Source organism: Vipera berus (assembly GCF_964194415.1).
Source record: "Vipera berus genome assembly, chromosome: 2".
Lineage (NCBI taxonomy): Eukaryota > Metazoa > Chordata > Lepidosauria > Squamata > Viperidae > Vipera > Vipera berus.
Window position 1 is genome coordinate 209,848,174 of NC_138203.1, and position 27,472 is coordinate 209,875,645.

Sequence of the window (27,472 nt, forward strand, 5' to 3'; positions counted from 1 at the left end):
AGGCAACAGACTTGATCCTATGGCTTGCTATTCAAAACAGAAAACAAAGCAGGACTGATGCACTGTTTCTTCCTCTTGCGAGAGGTTTTGTTACATGATGTTGGACTATTTTATTGAAATACATAACAATGAAATAACTCAGGACACTTCAGTTGCTGCCTAAGACCTTACTCATACCAATGCATGAAAAATGAGAGGATGCATCTAGAATCTTTATCGTAAAAATCCCAAATTAACCTGAAACTGTGTTATGACACTAAACATTAAGGTTTGCTGCCCAAATATACTGGTAATAGATGAAGAAAAGGAAAGATTGTTGTCCCTGAAGGCATCAAAGGAAGCAATTCTCATCATAACATATCCTAGCTCCCTGTTTTTCCAAGGGTACAAGGTCTTCCTAGTAACGGTTGTATTTCCATAAAATATTCTTGCTAAATAGGCTGGAAATTTCACCACCCTGCTTATACATACATTTACTAGTTGTTATTTTTTTTAAAGAATGGCAACCTTCAAACACTCAGTGGTTTATACCAGTGTTTCGCAACCTCAGCAACTTTATGTTGTGTTGATTTCAGGTCCCAGAATTCCCCAGTCAACATGCTGGGGAGTTGATGTCCACACTTTTTAAAAAAGTTGCTGAAATAGAGAAACACTGGTTTACACATATAACCACATCCACAGTACAGTAGTAAAAACAAAAAGCCATAAAAACATGATCTTTAATTTCAAATTAAAATGGCCCCAATAAGAACTATTGATTTGATGGCACTGGGTTATTTAATTCATTGTCTATTGGCTTAATTTCATTAATTAAAAGTACTTAAGAAGCACTTCATTGTAACCAGCTTCTGAAAACCAGCAGCTTCCATCTCCCCTGGAAGATTATTCTCCAAGAAGGGGGTGGAAAAGAAGGCTGCAAAAGAAGAGTATCTTCACCTCAGCCTACCTCCCCTTCTTTTAGAGGCCCATGTGGTCCCCAGTTTATTATCTCAGGTGATTTCCCTCGCAAAACTCTAGTCTAGTTGTGCTTGACACCACGAACAAAATGAAGCCACCCCATTTCTTCTGATAGTCTCAAACTCCTATGAGAAGCAATGAAAGGTGATCTGATTTTACAAAATCAGTCAAGGAAGGCCAAAGTCCAAAAGCACAGTGGAGAGAAGGGCATCCGCCAAAGGAATGAGCTGCTACACTCCTGAGCTGCTACACTGGGTCATCTCCTAGAAAGGGAAAGAGACCTTACCCCTTTCTGGGATACAGGAGCTCCAGTAGTACACCAGTACTAAATGACTGCAATTGAACTGTGCCCTCCTCCTTGGGCGCAGATTTGCATTTTAAAGAATAAATGCCTGTGCCTGGAATGTTTCACAATCCCAGAAAAGGAGTGGGGGGGGGAGGAAAGGAGGTGCGGGAAGAAAAGCTTTCATGTATAATGCAGTCTGTATCTTTGAGCCAATCCTGGAAGAATAACTCTCCCCTCCTCCCCATCAATAGCACCGACACCTTCTTTCTCTTTCCTTCCCTCTCTCCCACACACCTGTCTCATTCCTCAGGCTAGCTGGCTTATCCTCCTAGCCTTTGTGTTCCCATTGGCTGGGAGCCTGGACTTTTTTTTCTTTCTCCCCAGCATGTCCCAAACAAACAAAGATAAAGAAGGGGTGGAAGACCTCCAAACGTGGAGAGAAAAGGATAGTTTGGGGTAGAGGAAGAAGAGACCAAACTCAGCTGGAATGAGAAGGGGAAGGGAAGGGGTTGCATTCTCTCCTTCAGCATCTCTTTGTGACTTCTCAGATCCATGAATCTCCCACCACCCCCTCATTCCTTTCAGAACAATTTGTGCCTGTCGTGCACCTGTCCACCCCGCCTGGTCTTAATCAAGTGGGCCTTTGGTGGGTAACACTAGGAGTCCCAAGAGATCGCCTTGCTTCCCCCTTCATCTGGAGCAAAGTGCAGGTGGAGTTGGCCACTTAGGGACCAGCAGCGTTTGGAAGATGGGGGGTGGGTGGGTGAGGGGGGAGTCTTATAGTTTCTACAGGATCTCTCCAAAGATTCTGCTTTGCACCGGAGGGTGTATGGATTGCCAGACTGTCCCTTGGAAGGGGGTGGGGGGAGGAATCCTAAGTAAGCAGGCTGCAAAAATATTTTGTTTAAAAAAAAACGGCGCGCGGGGGAGACTCTGGTCTCTTTGCTGGTGAGGCAGAACAAGGGGAGGAAAAGGAGCTGGATGGAAAAAAAAGAGTATTCTGCGTGTGAGAGAGAGTGTAGCTGTGTGTGCATGCCTCTGCGGGAGGGAGGGAGGCAGGGAGGGAGGGGGGGAAGGGGACTGTGGATGAAGAAAGGATTTCTCTCTCTCAGAGCTCAGTTAAACCTGCTGTCAGTTGGTGTTAAGGGAGCAACCGAAGCATTCGATTCCCAGAGAAAGAGTGGCACAGCAATATAGGAGGGAAAAGAGGTAACCAAAGAGAGGAAAAAAAGAGAGAGGAGAAGAAGAAGAAGAAGAAGAAGAAAGCAAGGAAGAAACCAGAAGGGGTGGGGGGAAATACCAAAATCTATGCTTGGACCTGGGCTTCTCTCTCGCCAATGCAAAAGGGAATATGCAGCACATTTTTGCCTTCTTCTGCACCAGTTTCCTAGGGGCAGCGTTGGGGGTCAATTTCCCCAGCAACATCCAGATCGGTGAGTCTGAAAAAACGATGGCATCTTGGTGGCATCTTCCCGCGGGGAATCGATGTTGCTGCGTGTACGAGAATGGGAGAGAGCGAGATATAACCCACCCTAAGTCTTGGCTCGCGAAGGGGCCTCTGCGTGGATTATAACCGCGTTCACAAGGATGAGTGGGAGACACCCCCTCCCATACTGGACTTTGGTGGGGGAGAGGGTACCTGCCTTCTAAGTGCTTCTAAAAGCACCCCCTCTTTTTATTCTCTCACTCATTCTCTCCTGCATGTGCTACCACTTTGCAATCTCTTCACCCGCTCCGGGGGAAGCGGAGGGTTTTCGGGGTCCGTAGAGGGGGGCGACCGCCGACGGACGTCGAGTTTGTCTTTGCTCTTTGTTGTTGCTGCTAAACAAAAGCGGGGCAACGTCGCCAGGAAGCTGTTGCGGCGACCTGCAGTCGCTTTCCCTCGCCTGTCCACCCGGGATCTCGCCCCTCCGTCCCCTCCCTCGGACACAATCCGGCGCCGGTGTTGGTTTCTCTGCCTCGCACCTGCCCCGGCGCTTTTATTGCAGTTTTCCCTCTATTCCCCAGGCTGGGGCCATCGCGCCTCCCACGTTGCTTCCACGTCTGGCTAGGAAACAAAAGGTGAAGCTAAAAAATGAGCAGGCTTCCTTGGCAACCACGCCGAAGTGGGCTTCTGATTGATCTATTTATTTATTGTGCGGGCGCACAATCCGATTTTTATTTATTTATTTATTTATTTATTTATTTATTTATTTATTTATTTATTGTTTATTTATTTATTTTCCTTGCACGCTGCTGAACCTCCCCAAGCAGCCTCTGTGGTATCCCCCTCCCTCCCCACTCCCGGTGGACTTGGTACACTTGATGCTTCGGACTTCAATTTCACTGCAGTTCCCGCTACCGGTCGCCGTTTTTCGGCCGTTTGGTTTTTATTCGAGCCAGCCAGTCCCGCTGGGCCATCTAACGGACTCGAGTCCAACAGATGACGAAACGGTGCATTCCCGAAGCCAATTGCCCGAACGGAAACGTTTGTGCTAATGGGAGTAATGGCTTGGACCCATTGGGACATTTAATAATTGCTTGCAGCTCGAATCTCTTGTTCCTATGAGCAGGGATTCAATGAACAGCAGGCCTCGGGAGACCGTGGGCTTGGGTGGTCCTTCCGGTTACTTCCTTAGGACAAGTAACATCCCTTATATATAAGGCATCGCATGGAGAACGTGGTTTATTGGTGGGCCCTTCTCCCTCGCTGGCCAAAAACAGGAGTTGCTCGAATGATGGCAAGATTTGTCCTTTGTTTATTCTTTTAGTTCAGCAACAACCTGTTGAAGAAACATCTGCTCAGCGTGGTTGGTGGAGGGGGAGGGAGTTGGCCATTCCTTGCTGCAAAAAGCCTCAGTTTCAACGTTTAGACAGTATTGCTAACTCCCGGTTTTCTGCAGCTTCGATCTTCATTTATAAACCTAATTGAGGATCTCGTATCTTTGGGGTTATGTAATAATCCGGATAAAATGGAATATTGTACCAAAAGCTCCTACCAAAATTCTACCGTTCATCTTTAAGACTCCCTGAGGCTGGATCTGAACTTAATAACATTTAATAACATTGATGAGAAGTAGATTGGTTATGCCTAATTAAAACTCCTCCCAATGGTTTTGGAAACTCCATTCTATGATTTTTATTTATTGTTTGTTTTTTAGCTACAAGAAACTAATATGGCTTCCTTTTTGTCAAAGTGTTTGGAGAAATTGTGGCCACTGTCTTTTGATATCCATTAAGTGTAATCACTGCAATTGTAGAATACCTTTGTCACTTAAAGTTCAATTTCTGACTTAATGTCCTTTGTTATTATTATTATTTTTCCCCTTCTTTTTGCCTTAGGGGGATTATTTCCTACTCAACAATCCCAGGAACATGCAGCATTTATGTTTGCATTATCTCAGTTCACAGAGCCCCCCAAGCTGGCTCCACAGATTGATATTGTGAATATTAGTGACAGTTTTGAAATGACCTACACCTGTAAGTAAAGGCTAGTTATTGGCCAACCTTTTGATCTTGCTTGACTGCTTTCTTAACCTGTCTGCTTATCTTTAAATTAAAACCTCCCAGCAAGGATTTTTTTTAATGATAGGTGCTTTTTCCCTTCCCTTTTTAAAAAATAATTTCAAAAATTGTGCTATTTTATTGTTACAACTGATTTTCATCAGTTCTCCCTTACAATGTAACTTATATCTATTAACTTGTAATTTTCTAAATGTGTGAAAATGACAAAAAAGTGGAATTATATAAGTATTATGTATAGGTATACAACATTTTAAAAATATCCAACAGTCGCCTAAGAACATAAAAGCACTCTTCCACCAATAAAAGTTTGATGATAGGTCTGAACTGAAGCAGACATTCTTTGATCTTGAGCAGTTTAAATATTTCTGAGACTACAAGTGGACTATTAAAGCTTTTTTTTAGCAGTATAGGGAAGAGATTTTTATGGTATCAGTAAAATGGAAACCAGTGTTATTTAGATTTTATTTATTTATTAGATTTTTTTATCCCTCCTTTATTACTTTATAGGTAATTCAAGGTGGTGAACGTATATAAATACTACTGCCTCCTCCTTCCCCCCCCCCCAACAAGAAGGACTGGCCCAAAGTCATCAATTTGCCTAAGGCTGGACTAGAACTCATGGTCTCCTGATTTTTAGGCCAGCACTTTAACCACTACCCTATACTGGCTTTCCTGTATTTTGCAAAGGTGACAATCTAAAATCTAAAATCTCTGCTACTTGGGTTTAAAGGTTGTTAGATTGTGGTATGTTCACCACCGTGAATTACTTACAAAGTAATAAAAGTTGGATAAAAATCTAATTTATTAAATAATTTAATAATATCTTTCTGCTCAGAAAAAAGATTTGATATGATACTATAAGGATTCTTTGAATTATTTCTCTGTTCTATGTTGCATGAAGAATCAGAGATTCAAATTTTAACTTAAAGGGTCATTTTCATCTTCTTTTGGAGCTTACCTGTTGATCCTTTCAGTGGTCTAGAAATCAAATGTCCTTGGTCTTTTTTCTATGATGCTTAGACTGCTGAATTAATAATCCCCAGCTTTCCATCTTTCAGTGGTTCTAGATGTCTTTGTATGACTCTTTTGTTAATATGGGACAATGTTTGCTTATGTGGATGAAAAAAAATATTTGCAACTTCTTCTGTGTTGTTATTTCCAAGTGGTGGATTTAGATCATATTTAAAATAGAGAATAAAATAGAAAAAAGACTGTGACATGAAGGTGAGAAATGAACCAGAACTGTTGACCTTGGATAGACTCATTTCTAACACATTATTTTAATGGATAAAGAAAATTAAGGAAGTGATTTATCATATCAAGGGAGTCAAATGAATGCCACGAAAACCAGATGTATTTTAATGGGACAATGTTGATGGAATAGCTGCTAAAAGATTGAAGAAGTTAAATACCAATGTATTTGTATGTATTATTAGACAAGGGTCTCGGAGTTAAATGAGACAACTATTATTCGGTTGTTGAATTTCTGGATTGAATTTCTGGATTGAATTAATATTGTTGTGTTTGAGTTCACATGTGCTATCAGTTGTAGGGGTTGGAATTAATATATAATCAGTTGTAGGGGTTGGGATTCATATATAATAGTAAATTCAGCTTAATGTTTCAGGTCCCTAATTGTGGCTAGGTTATCGGTAGAGAACTGAAATTGTATCCCAGTGGTAAACTGTAAGCAAACAATTTTCTTCTCTCTCGATCTTAAGGGAACAATAACTCCGAGTAGCTTTATATTAGAGCTCAGTTTTATGTAGAACACTTTGTCCTAGGTGACCCATGAAAGTTAATCCACACCAACGTGTTGCACTGAATCTCATTTTTCCCTCTTAAATTAAAAGCTTCCATCATTTTGCTCTCTCTGGGTTATAGGCAATTGTTGCTTTTCACAAACATGAAGATTACATTTGGGCTTTACCATTTCAGCTTTAAAGCTGTATCAGACAAGGTCTTCATTGGCATGATACTCCTATAGATTCATTTCCTATAAGCATTGACAACAATAGGGAATCTCGTAATTCCTTTTAGGCAGTGTTTATAGAAACTCTAGTTTCTTTGGACAAATGTTTCATTTCAGAATGTGACTGTGGCTGGTAAAAGCAAGCATTGTTATCATGGAAATGTTTTGTGTGTCTTGATTCGAGAGTTGTTGGTATTTCTGTCGCTGTTATTTTTTGGTTGTTGGTCTTGTGGACATTATTTATCTCCAGATGTTTTTATAATGCTGCTTTCGACTATTCATAATGTGTTTGATTCTTCTATCAAAAATTGGAATGAAATTGAGTTTAAGGGTGAATATGAGACTGGCATTCTATATTTGTGGATTATTAAGATTGCTTATGGGACTGTCCTACCAGCATTTACAAAAGGCACTCAGAATAGTGGTGTGGGAAGAGAAGTATTAACCTTTTATCCATTTGTCTTTTCTCCTGCAATCCAAACTATATTATTTCCCAAGCTCACAAGTCTAGGAGAATGGTTGTGGAGGACTTGAGCATTTGCAGAAGAGATTCAGATAGAATAAGGGAAACATGCATCTGTCTATTCGATTCTGGCTTCCAAAAAGTCCTTCCTGGGGCTGCAGTTGTGGGCTTAAGATCACCCATTTTGGAGGATAACCTTTGAAAGGAAATACGCTGCAATCTTACACAAAGATTTGCTCTTGCATGAATCATGAACTCTTTCAGGATGTTAGCTGCTAAAGCACATAAAGCTGTAAATAAGGACTGGAGAATTTAAAATTGTCATGATAGCTTACAATCTAAAATAAAAAGAGTTTTCTACTGTTTTCAAAGTGCAATGGAGCTAAGTTATAGTTTGCCAAATGAAAGGATTTGAATGTGTGAGCTTTATGCCTGAGTGTAGTTATTTTTCATGGAATATTACAGTAAAAATAGAGAAAACCCTCTAGACCTATAGCGATGGGTTAATTTGCTTAATTTCTTGTTGATCTCTACCATCTAATACAATAAACTAATTCCAAACTGGAGAGGACCATGTTAGGTATTTCTTAACAGGTAGTGATAAATGATGAGGACTTTGTCAAGGGAAAAAAGTGTCAGCATCACAAACACACTAATCACCATTCCTATCATCTTAGCACTGAATACATTTGCTAGATGGAAGAAGCTTTCAGTCAAATTTTTCCCCTATATTTAGAACGTAAAGAAGTGGATAGATTTTGGTATATTCCAATCAAATTCAGCAAAATTTTTACCATTGCTGGTAAACTGGCATCTCTCTCTCTCTCCCCCCCCCTCTCTGTATAAACAAACAAACATGGATTACTCAGTAATAGCAAACAGAATTGGAAATGACATACAGCAGAACAATTGTGTGTAGGCAGAACCAGAAATAGTGATAGATTATTGCACAGTTGCCATGCCACCATTGTTAGTAAAATAAAGCAATAACAGTAAGTGTGTATAAATTGTAGCTATTTATGCAATAATACTGACTACTGCTTCATAGTAAAGGAGCCTGGCATCAATTATAATTGATTGCAAACATTTATCTCTCTTTTATATTGAAAAAAGATGATTACAAGTCATATGTTATTCTGTGGTTGAAATAGCTAGTGTTTTCAGATATTACCTATTTAACCCACGAAAGTATAACTTCCAGCAGTATAATAGGAACAGAAAGAAAGACAACCAAGTTACCGTAAGATTTATTTGACAGGAAAATAGATGAGAGAGAGTACCATTTTTTTAAAGTATAGAAATATTAGGAACTCGGCATGGGAAATTACATTGCAGAGTTTGCCAGTCTTTACATAGAAGATGCCTAAACAAACAAGATATGGCAGTCACTGTGCCAAATGATAAATGAAATGGACCATGGGAAAAGCATCTTATATGAAAAATGGAACTGAGCAAAAATGTAGGAACAAAATAGGTTAGGACTAGCTTGCAAGTTGCAAGAGTATCAAACATTAATTTTGTCTATAAGCTACACATGAGGTATGAAATCTAGCCATTCACTCTGCTAATGCTGTCCTATTGATTATCAGACTTAACCAGCTGGATCTGTGCATAAGAGCTATCAGCAGCCTTGTTAGAACTAGCCTTTATGGGGGAAAAGATTCAACTGAGTATTTTCTCCAAGCAGTCCAAGAAGGCCTGATTGTGACACAGGTTGGCTGACTTTGCTGGTTCTTAATGAACAACGAGGACGAAGAGAAATGCTAAAGTATAATTGGGATTCAAAATGGCATTGCTCCACAGTGCAGCATTTTGTTAGAATTTCCTTTGGGAAGCCTGGGCTTACTAGCAACATTGATCCAATTTTCTGCATTGGGCACGATGTTGCATTCTAAGTATGGATGCAGTCCTGCGCGTGAACTTGTTCTGTAAATTTTATACATGCTGTAGGATTCGTTCACAATAATATGTAACAATGTTTAATATCTTTGTGCATTCATTATATAGGGTGAAGGTTCGTTCTCCGAGCTTGAGGGTTGGTTTCTGAACGTTTCGTTACCAGGCTAGGTAACATTTATGACATAGCATTTTCCTGCTTTTTAATATTTTAGGACCTCTGTAGTTTAGATCTTCTCACAAAATATGATGTTCTATGTCATTACTGTAGATAACTAGCAATGAATGAAAAGTACTCCCCAATACTCTTTGTATGTATATACTGAGTTCTTCAGAGCAGCTACAATAATTTTTCAGAAATATGCTTATAAAATTCTGACCATTTGTGATGTCCTATAGCTGCAGGTGTTCTAGGAGACTATAAAAGCATGTGGGAAAACATTTCTGTTATTGTTCCCTGAACAGTTTCTTTTATTTGGTTAGTTCATTATTTATTCAGCATTACACTACAGTTTTGCCAATGTTTCTTTGGAAGTTAAAGGGGAGAAAAAAATAAGAGAGAACTACTTGGAGAAAGTTTTATAGAGACTCTAAAACCAAGAAGTAATATTGTAACTTGTTGTATTTTAGTTTTCAGAACATGATAGACCATTGATTTGAACCATCACTTTTTGAGGAGATGAAAACTAAAGAAATAGATTAAAACAATAGTCTAATGTTTTAAAGCAAAACAGCAAGTAGCAGATTCAGCAGGAGCATGTTCATTATAGACACATTCATGAAGCTCCCCTTCGTATCATGTATCCTGAAGGACCCAATATCTAGTGATTTCACCTGATAGCTGAGTTTGATTGTCATCATAATAATATTGCTGTTGCAAAGGATAATTAATTCAGTTTTATGACCAAGCAATTATGCTGAAGCAGTATTTGATGGGCCCTGTAATTGGAGCACTATAAGACACATAACAGGGTAATATTTTGGACTCTTTAGTTGCTTCCTTTTATCACTGAAAATGTTTGCTGGATTGCTTGCCTGAAATGCAAGAAATAGTAAATCAGATCTGGGTTAGATCTTAAAAAATAATCAATTCTGTAGTTCAGTTGCATACCTTAGGGGTACAGAAAGAGGTCTCCCTCCCTTTATTACAACTGGAAGATATTTCCTTTCTTTCACAGACATTCCTGACATTTGGTACTAGAAGATCCAACAGTCAAGTTTTGCTTTTGTTTTGACCTAACTATGAACCTAAGAAATAATTACGTACAATTAAAATATTTTTAGAGGATCATGGCTTGAACCAAGTTACACTTAATTTTTTTTAATGGAATTTTTTTAAATTAAAGATTTCATGAAGATTTAAAAAACTACACAAACATATAAAAAGGTAGAAAAAGATCCTAAAAGAATAAAATTAAAAGTGAAGAATCACAAAAAAGCAAGAAAAATTTAAAAAATCTGAAGAAACAACTTGAGATTTTTGCAGCAGTTACAAACATAGCAATTAACAACTTCACCCTCTCATGTTGAATATCATAGTTTCCTTACTTCCATAAACCTTTTTAATCAATTCTGAAATCAATAGTTCATGTTTATCAATTTTCAACAAAGTCTATAAAGGGTTTCTAGATTTTTATAAAAGCAGCTGTAGTTTCCTCTTTAATCAAACAAGTCAATTTAACAATTTCTATAGGCTCAGACATCTTTACAATCCGTTCGTCTCTTGATGTTTCCATAGTCTTCCATCTTTGTGCTTATAATAGCCTCACTGCATACTGGGTAACAGTTATTAAGACAAAGATGGACCAATTTCAATCTTTTAGCATCTACTTAAAAATAAATAAATATACAGCCATAGCAATCTGTGAACCATATGGGTTTAGGTAAATGGATATACATTGAGAATTAAGGTACAAGCTATTTCTAAATACATGCTTAACCCAGGAATTTGTGATGAGTATCAGAACCAAGAATGCAACTAATTCCTCATGTAATAATCCAGTCTCATTTTCTTTCCGTTATTTTTCCCCAGCAACCTAAGTTAGGATGTGCTAGCTTTTAAACTATTGCCAGATTGGATCTACTGAAAACCATCTAGAAATTTACTCATAGATCCAAACTTGTTTTTTGGCCACCTATATGCTAATCACTGACATTTAGTACAACATTTGGTCTAGGGTGGGGAGGTGTTGTCTAGTTGCTGAATGGTTGTGCTTCATTTATTTGTTATGTTCTAGACTGGTTTGGTTGCTTGCTTAGTTGGTGATTGTGACTTTCAAACGTGGTATTCTGTGGCATTTCACTATCAATACTAGTAAAAGTAATAGTAGAAGCAATTGGAGAAGAGGAGGAGGAGAAATGGTTAAGTTTGGTACTAGGCAGAGAACTTTTTCCATAGAATACATCAGCCCCTTGCTTGGGCTCCAAAGCTGTCACATAACTGCAAGAAATAATCGGCATGCATATTAATATTTTCAATTGCTGATCTAAATGTATTGCAATTAAATAATTATTATGTGTTGGATGAAAAAAGCTGTGTTGATAAAGTGTATATTGGTCGCTATTTCTCCGAATGGCACTGTTGTCATTTATTCCACAGGTAATCAATTAAAATGCAGTTTTGTAATTAAACTTCCCTGAGTTCAGTCGTACGATACTATGCAAATTTCCTGTGTTCCGTTTGTTTATCCCAGGAGTGCCATAAAAGCAACTGAGATGCATGTTCCAAATATTGGATTGTTACATACTGTTAGGCTGTTAAAACCCACTGAATTTGAGGTGATTGGAGTGTGCAGGATTGCAGCCACAGTTGTCTAAGCAGCATAGACACTACTGTAATCAGAACAATTATTATTATTATTATTATTATTATTATTATTATTATTATTATTATTATTATTATTATTATTATTATTATTAATTTAATTTCTATACCGCCCTTCTCCCGAAGGACTCAGGGCGGTGAACAGGGCAATACATAAAAACAAGATACAAAAATTAAAAATTATTAAAAAGTAATTAAACAGTGCCCATAATAAATTAATACAGATTAACAGTTAAAATCCATTTATAAAATCCAACCCCATCCCATCAGGCCAGGCCAGCTTGTTCAAAGAGATGGGTTTTAAGATCGCGCCGGAAGGAGCGGAGATCGGGCGCCATCCGGAGCTCGACCGGAAGATGGTTCCAAAGATCCGGTGCACCCACAGAGAACGCCCTCCCCCTGGGGGCCACCAGTCGGCATTCTTTGACCGGTGGCACCCTGAGGAGACCCTCTCTGTGGGAGCGTACTGGGCGGAGGGAAGTTGACGCCGGCCGCAGGTGCTCCCCAAGGTATTCTGGACCCATGTCATGTAGGGCTTTGTAGGTCATTACTAACACCTTGAATCTCACCCGGAAGACAACTGGTAGCCAATGCAGCTCGCGGAGCAGAGGTGTGACATGGGAGTGTCGGGAAACTCCCAACACAACTCTCGCGGCTGCATTCTGTACCAGTTGGAGCCTCCGAGTGGTCTGTTCACCCAAAGCCAATCCTTCACAAGTGGGGAAATTCATCCGCTACTGCAACCGTGGACCTGTTTATTTGGGTTTACAGTATTAATGTCTCAATTTAGATAATAATTTTATTGCTGCAATAACAGCAGAGTAGCAGATGGCAGCACTAACCAGAGTTTGCTAGGCTTGAAAGGGACGGGCTTGGGACAGGACAGAACTTGGATAGGAAGCCAGGGCTGTAAGCTAGCCTGAGAAGTTGAAAAACATGCTAGAAGAAGGCAACGACAAACCTCCTGTCTTGCTGCCAAGAAAACTACATGGATGTATCAAACTTCAGTTGAAAGAGACTTCTAACTTTTTAAACTTTTGCAAAGCTGTTTTTAGACAGTGCTGTGAGCCACAGAAGGACTTTCTGTTAGGTTCTAAATCGAGGGTGTACTACAAGTGCTGCATCCTGTGTGAAAGCTCTACCATCTGTCTTGGAAGAAGGCTCTGTTCTTTCCTTCCAAACATCCAGCCATGAGACGCATTTTCTTAGGAAGGAAAAAAAAAGACACACTGCAGTTTGGGAGGTTTTCCTTTCAGATCTGGTTTTTGAACAATCAATGTTTCAATCAGAATACAGCTGGAGGGGACCTTGGATCTCTAGTCCAACCCTGCTAAGCAGGAGACCCTATATACCATTTCAGACAAGCCTCCAGTAATTAAGCACTGACAACTTCTGGAGGCAAGCTGTTCCACTGGTTAATTGTTCTCACTGTTAGGAAGTTTTTCCTTATTTCCAGGTTGCTTCTCTCCTTGATTAGTTTGCATCCACTGTTTCTTGCCTTCTGGTGCTTTGGAAAATAAGTTGATCCCCTCTTCTTTGTGGCAGCCCCTCAAATACTGAAATTCTGCTATCATGTCACCCCTACTCTTCCTTTTCTCTGTACTGGCCATACCCAGTTCCTACAACCATTCTTCATATGTTTTAGTCTCCAGGCCTTTAATCATAGTTGCTCTTCTCTGCACTTTTTCCAAAGTCTCAACGTCTTTTTTATAATGGGGTGACCAAAATTGGATGCAGTATTCCAGGTGTAGTCTTACTAAGGTTTTATAACAAAGAGGTTCTGACATAGAAAAGTAGGGATTGATGCAAAAAAAAAATATTCTACACATATCACTAAAATTAATTTTCCCTGGCAACTATAGTATATGTCTATCATCATCAACCAGATTTTTTTTTCTTTACAACTGGACGGCAAACCACTTAGCAAAGTCACATTGCTCTCTGAAGAACAATGGAGGCGGAACATTCAGATGTTCCACTCGGTTGACAAGGTACATGAAGACAACCAAGGACCAAGTGTGCTGCACTTCGTTCAAGAGAAGTCGGGCTCTCTTTTGCTTTGGATAAGTGCTTTGATCAAAATATTAACAAAATAAAGCACTTCTCCAAAGGTCTGCAAGGGTCCAAGGTATGTCCTGTTAAAAGAGTTAAAGTGAGGCTAGAAATGCCCATCCATCAGATATGAGAACTATAAGCTTTCCCATATTGTAAAAGAAAATCTGGCCTCCTGCTTGAATATGACACTTCTTCCTCTACCTCCTCTATTTCTCAAAATAGTTCGATCCCAAATTATCCAGTCAGCCTTTTGTTCTGACACCAGGATCTGGGTATAGTTGTGGCCGTCTCAAGATGCTACTAAGGACAGAAAAAGAGAACCTTGAAGAATCAGATTGCCCGAGGAGGTTAAATGAGTTGAAATAGTTTTCCATGATAGTATTCCAGCATCTTCTAAGCACCACTCAGTTAAAAGGAGAAACAAAGCCTTGTGCTCCATAGCAGCCTCCCTTTGTTTGCTTAGTGCAGCAGTCATTCCTCCTCACACTGATTCTGTTGCTTCAGTTTTCTCCATCCTCCTCTTTAAAATATTACTGACAATCATTTTTAATGGCAAGATATTTTTTCTTCCTAATTTTCCCCAGTATGCATTTTATCCTGAGTCATTGAAAACAGTTCTGTTCCCCATAACCCAGATTGGTTGCAGGAGAAAAGAAACTGGGGTATAAATCCAATTAATCCAAATAAAGATTGATTTCCTGGCAGAAATGATGGTCAGGGGAAAAGTGAGGAAGCAATATATATACAGGTTACCTGGACTGCATTTTTTGTTCCTCTTTTTGGGTGACTGAATAAATAGACGTGTCTCAGACTGAAGACATGCTAACATTAGTTAGTAATATATGGCCAGTGGCAGAGATCCTTAAATGGGTGGTGACAGTCCAGCTAATAACTGAAGTCTTGGCATTTTAATTGAGACTGATGCAGGGAATAACAGGAAATGTTTGTCAGGATCTGAACACATTGCACAGAAATGGAGTTGAAACTGATTTTTGGCATGCTCTGAGTCTTTTGGTATTTCATTGTCTTTTCTGGGTAAGAACTGAAAAAACAGACAAACAAACAAAAAGGATATCAAACTTTATAAAGAGACTGGTTATTAGGGATTGGGACATTTCTATTACACCCTTGTAGGTTTCGTGTAGCCTCAGCAGTTGGCCTCACATCTAACTAACCTGGACCTGAAAAATTAAGCAGGACTTCTCACTGGATGGGAGATGACAGGGAATCCTAGAACTCAAGTTAGACTTGAAGACATAAACACCTCTCAGAAAAAATGCCATGGCAATCCAGTTCTGTATTGTGGCCAAGAAAACCATATACACATGCCCAGGGAGTAATCATGAATCAAGCTTAGAACAAAGAAATCAAAGGCAATTTATTTGTTTATTTTAATAATCTTAGGACACCTAGAGAAGTTTCTTTGTTTTCCCCTTTTGGAGGAGAACCAGCCATCAACCATATTTCAGAAATAATAATAATAATAATAATAATAATAATAATAATAATAATAATAATAATAATAATAACAACAACAACAACAACAACAACAACAACAACAACAACAACAACAATAATAATAATAATAATAATAAAGTTGGAAGGGACCTTGGAGGTCATCTAGTCCAACCCCCTGCTCAGGCAGGAAACCTTATACCATTTCAGGCAAATGGCTGTCCAGTCTCTTCTTAAAAACCTCCAGTGTTGGAGCATTCACCACCTCTGGAGGCAGGTTGTTCCACTGGTTAGTTGCTCTAACTGTCAGGAAGTTTCTCCTTACTTCTAGGTTGCTTCTCTCCTTGACTAGTTTCCGTCCGTTGCTTCTTGTCCTGCTTTCAGGTGCTTTGGAGAATAGCTTGACTCCCTCTTCTTTGTGGCAGCCCCTGAGATATTGGAACACTGCTATCATGTCACCCCTCACCCTTCTCTTCCTTAAACTACACATACCCAATTCTAGCAACCTGCCAACAATCATCAGTTTAGAACGTGGCTGGGAAAACTGGTCCTTCGGCCACCCATCATCTTTAAAAGTTGACCATGGCAATAAGTTTGAAAGTACTGGAAGTTCAATTTAATTTTGGTAAGAAACACAGTCCTTGCAAGATCATTCTGTCTTATGTCTTGGCAACCAGTTGCTGAGGAGGGAAGAAAGAATAACAAAGGGGGTATCAGAAAGAAAAAAAAATGAATAAAAGGTCAATAGAGGGAAGGGAGCACAGCAAGGAAAAAGCACTTTTTTGGATGCTGATCAACTCTCAATCCCCTCTCCCTCCCTCCCCGAATGAAATACATGCAAAATACAGCATAATAACTGGGGAGGAACAAGGGTTGGGAGCAATAAGGAATGCTGTCCTTTTTGTGTTAAGACCCTTTCCCATATACTGATGCAATAGTTTTGCTTAAATTTTCACTTACAGAATTAAAATTGTTTCTCCATTTATGTGAATGCCATTGCTAAATGAGACTCGCCTTTTCACTTGCATTCTAAGTGATGCATTCTTCAACTCAATGACACAGTAGTTCAGTCAGTCAGTGCCAGTTATGAATGGTTGCTACATGGCACACTCCAGGGCTAGGCTATATAACTGGATGAATAAATTTAACCACAACTTGAGCAAATAAAATGTTTGTGATGCAAAGAATTTTATTTATTTTATTTTAATTCCATTTATATCCCGCCCTTCTCCGAAGACTCAGGGCGGCTTACAAGCTTAGAATGACTATCTAACCAATCAACTTCAAAAATAATAAACATGAAGAAAATAATGCCTTCTAAACCATGGTGGTAGTAAGAGGTTTATTGTGTTATAAACATTATTGTCCTGAAAGGAAATGTTTTGGTGTGTAGTAAATGTGGATTCAAGCTTAAGATTCAGTCCTGCAAATATCAGTGTTATGGTCCAAAAGTGTTAAATTTTAACAATTCTTGAAGTAGCTGTTGAATTGCAAGACCAAACATGATCCTGTCATGTTCCTGATGATGTCATTGAGTGTTAGAGAATATTGTCTTCTGAGTCACCCAAACAGGCCTTTGAATCATCACCAATCTTCTCTCCCTGCTTCCTCCCTCTTTTCTTTTTATCTTTCTAAATGTTGGTGATGGTTTTCACACCTTTCTTGCTACTGGGATGATGCTACAGCTGGAGGTGCAAGAAAAAGTGGAAAATGGAGGAAAAGCAGGGAGGAAGCGTAGGGTGGATCCTAATTCTGTCACCTTTAAACCTAAATCAGAGTTAGAATTGTGTTATGGCAAGCATTATAAATCCTCCATATTTCAAGGAATAGGAAATTCACTTCTCAATGTCAAACCATTTCTGCCATCCCTTAGCTGTAACTCAGTATTGAGATGTCAGATTCATAAATTAATCATGCTCCTGTTTATTCAAAAGGTAGTTCAATTGAGTTCGGTGGGTCTTACCCCCAGGACGATTCCAATTTACTCAAGCAAATTTCAATTTAAATGGTACTATATGTGTGAATATTTTATTATAAAGAAAGAAGCACTATATAAGGACTAAACCTGAGGATTGTGATGGTGTTGTGTATGGAGGGGATATAAAATTTCAGTCAACAATTGACAACTATCGTGATGAAAGAAATAATTTTATTACAAAAGTGAAAGCTATCATTTTTTGTCCAAACCCAATTGATCTGTATTAATAAAAACAACACAGGGTAAACTGTTCAGCCATGTGTAATCACAAATATCTATATGTACAAATAATGTCAGATTGGCTTGCTTATCATAAGCTCCTCAGGATGCTGCATAAATTTATAAAAATTTCAGTCTTTCAGACAGAGGCAGCACTATTGATAGACTGCAGTAAATGCTGAACAGAGCATAATTTGCTGAAAGGCAGAATATCCATTTAAAAAAAAATAAATCCAAGCAATTGTCACAAATGGAATACAGAAAAAAAAGTTATGCTTTGTTTGTGAAAAAAATAGATACCTATCTGTTTATAAAATTTCATGTTATTTATGTGTATGTCCTATGAATACATTTTATGTGTTTATATATTGATATGTCTGATATGTCTTTGTTTATGAATGTAATGTATCAGCTACTCACATTTTTCAATCTAAATATATCAGGCAAATAACAATTTGTCTATCAACATATTTACATAACACAACAGGTTATATAATGTAAGCATTTAGATAAATTCTTATTGCTATAAATAAGCTTTTAAGCAAACAATCATTAATACAGTGCTATGTAGTAAAGGGATACTACAACAGTTCTTACACTTAAACAAACAAAATTTTAAGATAACAAGGTCTAGGATTACTCTTCCTGTGTTCCAGTATCCAAGGAATACAATTTATTGGTGCAGTTTGTGCACAGTTATCCGCATACTAATCTCTATATAAAAATAATAAGCTTTATTATTAAATAAAGGTTCCTTTATACCAGCACAAAGGAACAATACTGCAAAAATGAGTTGTGTGTAATACAAGTTAGAAATTCCTACATAAAATAATAAAAGACAATAATAAATTAATAAACATTATTTCGCATATTTTCAAACACTGCTGGTCAGAGGGGAACACAGCATCCTTAGCCTTTCTCAGGGAAGAGTATTTCACTCAGCATAGGAAGGCTTTCAGTGTCCGTTGAGTGCCGTTTGATCATAGAATCATAAGGCTAGAAGGGATTTGGAGGTCTTCTAGTACAACTTCCTGTCTGAGGCAGGAGTCCTTATACCCTCCCGGACAAATGGTTGTCCAATTTTTTCTTGAAAACTTCCACCAATGGAACACTCACAACTCCGGGAGGCGAGCAAGATATAGCTGTACAACTTTCAGTTTTAATTTTGAGCTTTTCTTCTAGCTTTTTCTTTAGCTTTGCTCCTGTGCTTATCTTTTGTCAGGTCTTGAGTATTTCTCAGTCTCAAAGTTTCAATTCCTGATTCACATTAATCCTGGCATGTATTTAGATACTCTACATATCCTGCTTCTCCTTGAAAAGGAGGACACTGTTAAGAGGAGAAAGTGTCTGGAGGTCTGGAGGTGATACCATTAGTGCCTTCGTGGATGTTGGTGAAATCTTCCAATATTAAATGAGTTTGTAGGGTGTAACAGTCAGATCTTCCAAATAAATGACAGTAAGCTTGTGAATGATTTTTATCAGAGAAAACAGAGCTATTGCCTTCAACCTTTCCACATATACTTTCTGCTGAACATAACTTTCCACATATACCCATGTACATTGGAACCCACATCCATCAGCTTTCCTTATTTCTCCCACGGTTACAATACTCATGTTCCAAATATACATAGAACTATCTACTTTGCGATTTCATATTGCACAAAGCTCAGCAGATTACAAATAGTACGCTCATATTGTGAAATAGTATAAAGTTCAAGTCAAAGCTTTGTTTTAAATCACTACTGTGGGGCCTAGCTCAGGTTTGCTCCAGCCTCATTTTGTTATATGAGGAGGGGACTATATTTTCATCTGCCACGCTTGTAAAAAGCCTTGAGTCATCGGCCTCTCCATTGATGGAAGTCAAATTTTTGACCTCATGATTATTTTTTTTGCTACACTAGCAAAGGTTTCCATATCTGTAAGGCTGTAGTTTGGGGTAATACAGTATTATCTTACCATTACACTTGATTAGCCATTCATTAATTGTATAGCTGAGATGAAGATAAGTAAATTCACAGCTTGAACATGACATAATAAATCTAAGAGAACATCCATTATCCTGAGTATTTATGTAATGTGACTTCTGACTTTGGCAAAAGGACAAATACTGGATTTTTTATTTTTCTTATTTTTTGCAAGATGCCTGGGAAGCTAAATTCTAGGTAACTGGATATATCATTGTATCTATTCAGATGTAGGTCAATTCTCTGTAGATGTAAAGTAGTGTTCTACATTGTGGTTAAGAGAGAGAGATTAGAAGTCCTTTTGAAATGTATATTACAACAAATTGTGCAAGATCTGTAATATACATGGCATAAATGTAGAATACTTGCCATAAATAAAACACAGATAAAAATACTAATGTTTTGAATGAGTTCATCCAGTCTGGGTCATCCCTTATTTTCTTAATGATTCTTTAGAAATATTGGCAAAATGGGTTTGCTAGTAATCTTACACCAAAACAGTAACAGATTATTCAAATAAGGTTTTAGTGAGTATGAAAGATAATGGTTATTTTTCCTCAAAGTGTTCTGAATAAGCCAAAATAAGGATAACTGAAAGAGAGGTATGCAGAGCTCTATCTCCTCTATGCAGAAAAATCACAACTACAGCATATGTGAAATATGGCATTTCAACCTCTTTAAAGATTCCCAATAATCTAACATAATGTTTCTCAACCTTGGCAACTTTTACGATGTGTGGACTTCAACTCCCAGAATTCACAGGCAGTAAGGGGAAATAAGGCTGGGTGTGGAATTCTGGGAGTTGAAATGACACATCTTAAAAGTTGCCAGTTTGAGAAACAAATGATTTAACATCTGTTGCCCCATAGAGAGTAGATTTAACAAGTAGAACACTCCACTGATTCTTTAGTCTATATTGTACTAGTATAGATTTATTTGGTACTGAAGCAAACACTCTCCCAAGATAGTTCAAACAGAAAACTAAATTATCATCTGTTATTATTTATTTACAAACTGAATCTGTCTAACAATTGAAGCTCACTGGGCAGATAACCACATTACTACACACACACACACACACACACACACACACACACACACAATAAAATGCATTTAACACAGAAATGGTATTGCAAAACCTAAAATATACAGTTTAGAAATCATTGTAATGACTATAGAATGAAATCAATCTTAGACACTCTCTGATCCAGCATCAAAAAGTCTACAGTATGTAATTATGTCCTAGTATTAGACTGTAGGTAGAATATTAATTATTATGGACATTTCAAACTGATTATATGCACCATAGAAAGTACCGGTAAACAATATACAGCACAGTTTGAAGAGAACAAACTAAAAGGTCCAATTTTGCTGGGATGAGCTGAAAATAAGAAACAGGTTTTGCCTACTGGGAATTCAGGGGGGAAAAACCTAATGTATAGAAAGTGATTAATCTTAATGAATCTCTTAAAAGAAGCAATATATGTGAAACTGCAATCAGAATCTTGAAAGTATGAGAAAAAAATTACTCCAGGCTGTTAATCCCATGATTGCTCCATGATTGAATTTAGCACTACAAATAGTCCTCATTTAACAACTACAATGGCTAAAGTCTGGCAACTCAGTCATTAAGCAAAGCAATTGCTAAGTGAAACTGCAACTGTGCTTATGATCTTACTTCATCTTCTTTTTGTTTTGCAGACTTTCAAAGGTCATAAATGTGAGGATTGGTCATAGTTACATTTTCACCACCATGTTAACTGCAAATAGCCACTGAACACGGCATTTGCTAAAAAAAAGCACTATCTGTAAATGGTTGATCTGGGGTTGAATTTAGCCCCAAAGTAAATTGTTGAAGATCTAGTGGATATGCATGCCAAATATAAATATATCAGTATAAATAATTTCAGGGACATGCATGTTTAATATATAAAGATATAAATGTTTGCCTTATTTCTAGTATAGAGTCTCTGTGTGTGTATGTGTGTGTGTTTGCGCGCGCATGCATATCTAAGGATCATACATACCTAACATAAGTATACTTTTGATAAGAAATATTCTGTACTCTAAGAATTCTGTACTCTATGCAGAGGTTTAATGAGTCATTCCTTCCAGTAAAAATATCATCTAGGTGCGGCTTCTATTTGCAGCAATTAAACTGTTCTTAGTTTCTTCTATCTCAGAGCTGATTCCCTCAGAGATCTCTTTAGCAGGATCCCTCCCTCAGCTCTGATGGGGTTCACTTTAAACATAGCCTACAGCCAAATCGTCAAGTGGGGGGAAGGAAAATATCCAATCTCAAAGTTTGAATCAGCATTTCTACATATATAGGAAGAGGGTCATACAGGTACAAAAATAAGTAAAGAATAGTAAGCTTTTGGATTTGTTGGGATGTGTCCTACAGGGTGCTTTCCTCTGAAATAATATAATTTCATAAAATTGTCTGAGCAGATTCTTTAACCATGAAGTATGCTGTTATCTCCAAAGCACTGTACATTTTTAAACAAATATACAAACTTTCCCCTTTCCTTTGTAAAATGCTCATGGCAACAGCTGTTTCTGCAAATGTCTTATTTAGCCTGTTTTTCTAACTCTCTTCCTAGCAATCCCTTTTTCCAAACTAGCCCATGTGAATCCAAACATACTTGTCTTCCATTTGACTCTTCAAATCTCCCATCTTCCCTCCACCTGTAATCTGGTGATTTCTCCACTGATGAAATTGGCCAGCTCCTCTGTCTTCAATGTTGGCTGAGTTACCAATTTATACTCTCCTACCAACTCTTATTTATTGCTGAACAGTACTACAGCTTCTGGGTTACCTAGGCTTGGGTACCAATGCTGCATAATTTAGTGGTAGAACTTGTTCATACAGAAAGTTCCTTGGATTAATCATTGCTGTTTGTATTTAAAGGGATTGTATAGAGCAAGGATTAGAAGAACCCCTCTTGAGATCTTCAAAAGATGTTCTGTATGGTGTTGAACTAGATGACCATCTGACTATATGATTTCATATTGAAATAACACCGATCTAAGCTGCACAGCAGTTGAGTTGAGCTCAGCGAGATTTAATTGGGCTCAGTATGACATCTGAGCCGAGATCAATGGCTAAACTGTGGCCAAATTACAATTAATTACAATTTTACCTGAGTTTTCCCTTTAATTACTTTATCTTAAATATGATATTATAAATATAAATATGACATTAGATTATCTCTTGTTATTTCTTGATTCCAATTTCTGGTCATAGGGATAGAACTTCTGGGCATAGAGCAAAATTAATTCACAACATCTCTCAGGCTGCCATAAGTAAAATGGGGACAACACAGAGTGGGGATGGTGCAGTCTTTCTCTACCTAATGCAGGATAGCTGCAACCCCAATCGAGCCACCACCACCACCACCAGATGTATGACAAGTCAAAACAGAAACAAACTTCTAGAAAGTTTTGTAGCATTGGTAGTACTGGTAGTATTGTTCACAGCTATGCACAAAGCCCCTCTCTGACCTTATTGCTTGAACAGCCAAAGCCTCAGATGGTGTAGGGAGGCTCTTAATGCAACCGCACAAGACGAGGGGATACGAGAAGCTTTGAGAGGATGATTTTGCACAGCCCCTATGGTCGACTACCAGAAATGTATCAGAGATGCTGATTAAATGGGTATGAGGACAGGCGGATTGTGGCTAGCTATAATTTGCAATGACATCTGCCGAAGTACCCATGAGCAAACGTTCTACCTATGGTTTATGCTAAGCCAGTGAATTATGCTAAACCAGGCAATAACTATGGACTTTTCTATATGTCACTCAGTGGAGCGTAAGAGAACAAATCCCCCAAAGCAGTCAAAAGCTTAATAGGGACTCACGTTTAAAAGGAAAGCCAGAATTTAATTTTAGAAGGGAACAATGCTTTTTGAATCTGCCAGCTCAGATTGTCACTATTTTATTAGTAGTATTTGAAAAGTTTACATGAAATCTTAGCATATTTGGCTCTCATGTAATAAGATAATTCTTCTGATAAATTAGCTTTTATCATGAGCCTCTGGAGAGGAAACTGAATGTTATTGATGTGTCTTTTTAAGTATATTCTTAAATGACAGCCTGTATTGCAAGGAAAGGTTCCCAGTATCCCATGGAGTTAAGTGTAATTTCCTGAATTCAATGACCGCTATGAATATTAAACTTGATTTTTCCCCTTTTTATTCCAACAGTGCTAATGAGATACATTTTTATTAGGAAATGACAACTTCTAAAGAATTATATAGATTTGCTTTATCCTAATAAGTATTCATTTAGGAACTCAAGAAGCTGTCTTAGATTAGATCACATATATTATCTTCTCTTCTCAGGTAGACCACAGGTATCTACAGAATTTTAGGCATATCTCCTATAACCTTATCCTTGATTAAAAATCTACAATTCTCCACAGTGGCATGTTAGCAAGGGAATTCTAGATACTGAAGACCATTTATCTAGAGGGCATCTAAGTTGAAGAAGTCCTTAATGTACTCTATTTACGCACACTTAAGAAATCTAGAAGAAAGTTCCATAGCTGTTATATACACTGAACAATGAACATCGCCTTGTCTCTCAAGAGCCTTGGTGGAGCAGTGGGCTAATGCCTCCTTAAGTAACACCAGCTGCCTGCAATTAGTGCAGGTTCGAGTCCCACCAGGCTCAAGGTTGACTCAGCCTTCCATCCTTCCGAGGTAGGTAAAATGAGGACCCAGATTGTTGGGGGCAAGAAGCTGACTTTGTAATAATGCCGCTTGGGGGGGGAAGCCCTAATAAGCAGGCATATACATAGAATGAAGGCTATTGCTAAGCCCATTGATTTGTGCTTTAAATTGTAAGCCACCCTGAGTCTTCGGAGAAGGGCAGGATATAAATGGGATTTTAAAAAAAAACACCTTTTAGAATGCTACTCCCACTTTCTATTTTCCCAAGCAATTTTCCAAATTTAAGATGAAATCCAAGATTATGTTAGTTTACAACAACAGATCTTTTTATTCTCTTCCTACTACCAGAATCCGTTCTTGTTTTGGAAATTGCAAAACCAAAGTTTTTGTTATCAGTGCAACATTCCTCTTAATTTGGGATAATTCTCCCTGAAATTAAGTGTGCTGCTGTTGTAAATAATTAAAACGTATGATAAGTCATTCTCTTCCTTCCCCCCCTCTCTGTGTGTTTGCATACACTATAATGTAGACTTTGTGGATGTTTTATGTATCTACATGGAAAATTATTCTAGGGTTATCTTCCTAATTGTGAGGAAACTATTTTAATGATATATTGATATGGACTTCACTTTCTGTAAAATACTGTACATGTTTTGTTGCAGCAGAAAATAGTTCCTTCAAAGGAGTGAATTTATGTTTGTTTCATAGCCTGACCATTGTGGCTTTCTATGCAATGGATATTTTGTTGCGGCAATAAATTTTGTGATTGTGTATATTGTATGGTGAATGATCTCTGGAGGGCTCGGGACAGAGGACATTCCTCTGTCCTTGTCCTATTAGACCTCTCGGCGGCTTTCGATACCATCGACCATGGTATCCTGCTGCGGCGTCTCAGGGGATTGGGAGTGGGAGGCACAGTTCTTCAGTGGTTCTCCTCCTATCTCCTGGGACGCTCGCAGTCGGTGTTGGCAGGGGGGCAGAGGTCGACCCCTAGGACTCTCGCTTGTGGAGTTCCTCAGGGGTCGGTCCTCTCGCCTCTCCTGTTCAATATCTACATGAAACCGCTGGGTGAGATCATTCGTGGTTTTGGAGTTGGGTATCATCAGTATGCTGATGATACCCAACTTTTCATTTCGACCCCAAACCACCCCAGTGATGCCCTCGATGTGATGTCCCGTTTCCTGGAGGTGGTTCGGGCCTGGATGGGGAGGAACAGACTTCAGCTCAACCCTGACAAGACTGAGTGGCTGTGCATTCCGGCATCCCGGGACATTCAAAATATTCCACCTCTTCTTATGGGGGGTGAGTCCTTACCCCCCGTGGATAGGGCTCACAACTTGGGAGTCCTCCTAGATTCACGGCTTACTCTGGAAGACCATATAGTGGCCGTGACTAGGGGGGCTTTCGCCCAGGTTCGCCTGGTGCGCCAGTTGCGGCCCTATCTGGACCGGGATGCCCTGTGTACGGTCACTCATGCGCTCGTGACCTCTCGCCTGGACTACTGCAATGCTCTTTACATGGGGCTTCCCTTGAAGACCACTCGGAGGCTCCAACTGGTACAGAATGCGGCCGTGAGAGTTGTCTTGGGAGTTTCCCGGTACTCCCATGTTACACCTTTGCTCTGCGACCTACATTGGTTACCAGTTGTCTTCCGGGTGAGGTTCAAGGTTTTGGTTATGATCTTCAAGTCCTTACATGGCATGGGTCTGGGGTATCTCGAGGACCACCTACTGCTGGCGTCAACTCCCCTCCGCCCTGTGCGTGCCCACAGAGAGGGCCTCCTCAGGGTGCGTCCGGTCAGGGAATGTCGACTGGTGACCCCCAGGGGGAGGGCCTTCTCTGTGGGCGCTCCGGCGCTATGGAACCAACTGCCGGTTGAGCTCCGGATGGCATCGGACCTTCACTCCTACCGGCGCGGTCTGAAGACCCACTTATTTGAATTAGCTCATCTGGCCTGATGGGGAACGTTAGGGTTTTTAATGGGTCTTTTATTGCTATTGTAATTTTTAATTGGGCATTTGTTTAATTCCTTTTTAATTTTTGTATTGTTATTTATATATGCCCTGTTAACCGCCCTGAGTCCTTCGGGAGAAGGGCGGTATACAAATTTAATAAAAGTAAAGTAAAGTATAACAACTATAGCAGTTATCTTATGATGGTACCCACTTGTTTTTTAAAAAATGTTGCATATAGCAAAATGGGTATCCTGTGACAAAAATGCAGAGACTGGCATATAATTTATTTCTGTTGTGTTTATTTATGTACTGTATGTAATTATTTATTGGTGGCTTTGAGTCAGTGTTTACTCCTGATGACTGCCTGCCCTAGTCCTTGCAGGATTTGGCAAGGTTTTTCAAAAGTGGTTTGCCATTGCTTGCTTCCCAAGGCTGAGAGAAAGTGACTGGCCCAAGGTCACCCAGCTGGCTTTATACCTGAGATGGAACTAGAACTCACAGTCTCCTGGTTTCTAGCCTGGTGCCTTAACCACTACAGCAAACTGGCTTTCCCTTATTTATGTATACAATTTTTATCCCACCCTTTGCGTCGATATATAAACTGTGGCCTACCACACTTTTTTAAAAACTCAAGTTATACAATTTAAAAAAAATAAAGTCAGCATAATTAAAAATCAAAATCAGGTCATATCATAAAATCAAAGAATTTAGGGGCTGAAGGGACCTTGGAAATCATTCACTACAACTTCCCAGTTAATGCAGTACAACATCTCCATTAGATGGCAATACTGTATGATCGTTGTTTAGACCCCTCCAGCAGAGGAGAATCCATCACTGCCTGAAGCATTGAGTTCAAGTTGCAAAATTCATTGCTAGGAATTTTTTTACTGATATCCATATATGGCGTGCCAACATAACTGAGTTCATCTCTCCTCTTTGCCCTTTTAATACAAGGTCCAAGTCTGACCACTTAGCAGTAATTCTTGGGATCAAACATTGCTTGTAAATTCTAGTTGATTAAGCAAGTAAAATCTCTTGGCAAGATATGAATGGATATCAGGCTAGCATTTACAGACAGCACTGCAACTATATAACTTCCTTAAAAACAAAGAGAGCAATATTATAAATGTTGCTCTCTGTGCCAGCCTCTCTCTCTCTGGATCCACCCACATAATAGAATAGAATAGAATAGAATAGAATAGAATAGAATAGAATAGAATAGAATAGAATAGAATAGAATAGAATAGAATAGAATAGAATAGAATAGAA

General features: G+C 38.8%; 1 protein-coding gene across 4 annotated transcripts in view; it reads left to right on the forward strand.

Moving 5' to 3' along the window:
- Positions 1-2,383: 2,383 nt before the first annotated feature.
- GRIA1 (glutamate ionotropic receptor AMPA type subunit 1) overlaps positions 2,384-27,472 on the forward strand; it is a 249,813-nt gene continuing 224,724 nt past the window's right edge. For all 4 annotated transcript variants that reach the window (XM_081321917.1, XM_081321916.1, XM_081321918.1 and 1 more), the window contains exons 1-2: positions 2,384-2,676; positions 4,565-4,702. In XM_081321917.1, the coding sequence (XP_081178043.1) occupies positions 2,595-2,676; positions 4,565-4,702 (220 nt within the window). In that variant the 5' untranslated portion in view covers positions 2,384-2,594. The remainder of the gene's footprint in view (positions 2,677-4,564; positions 4,703-27,472) is intronic.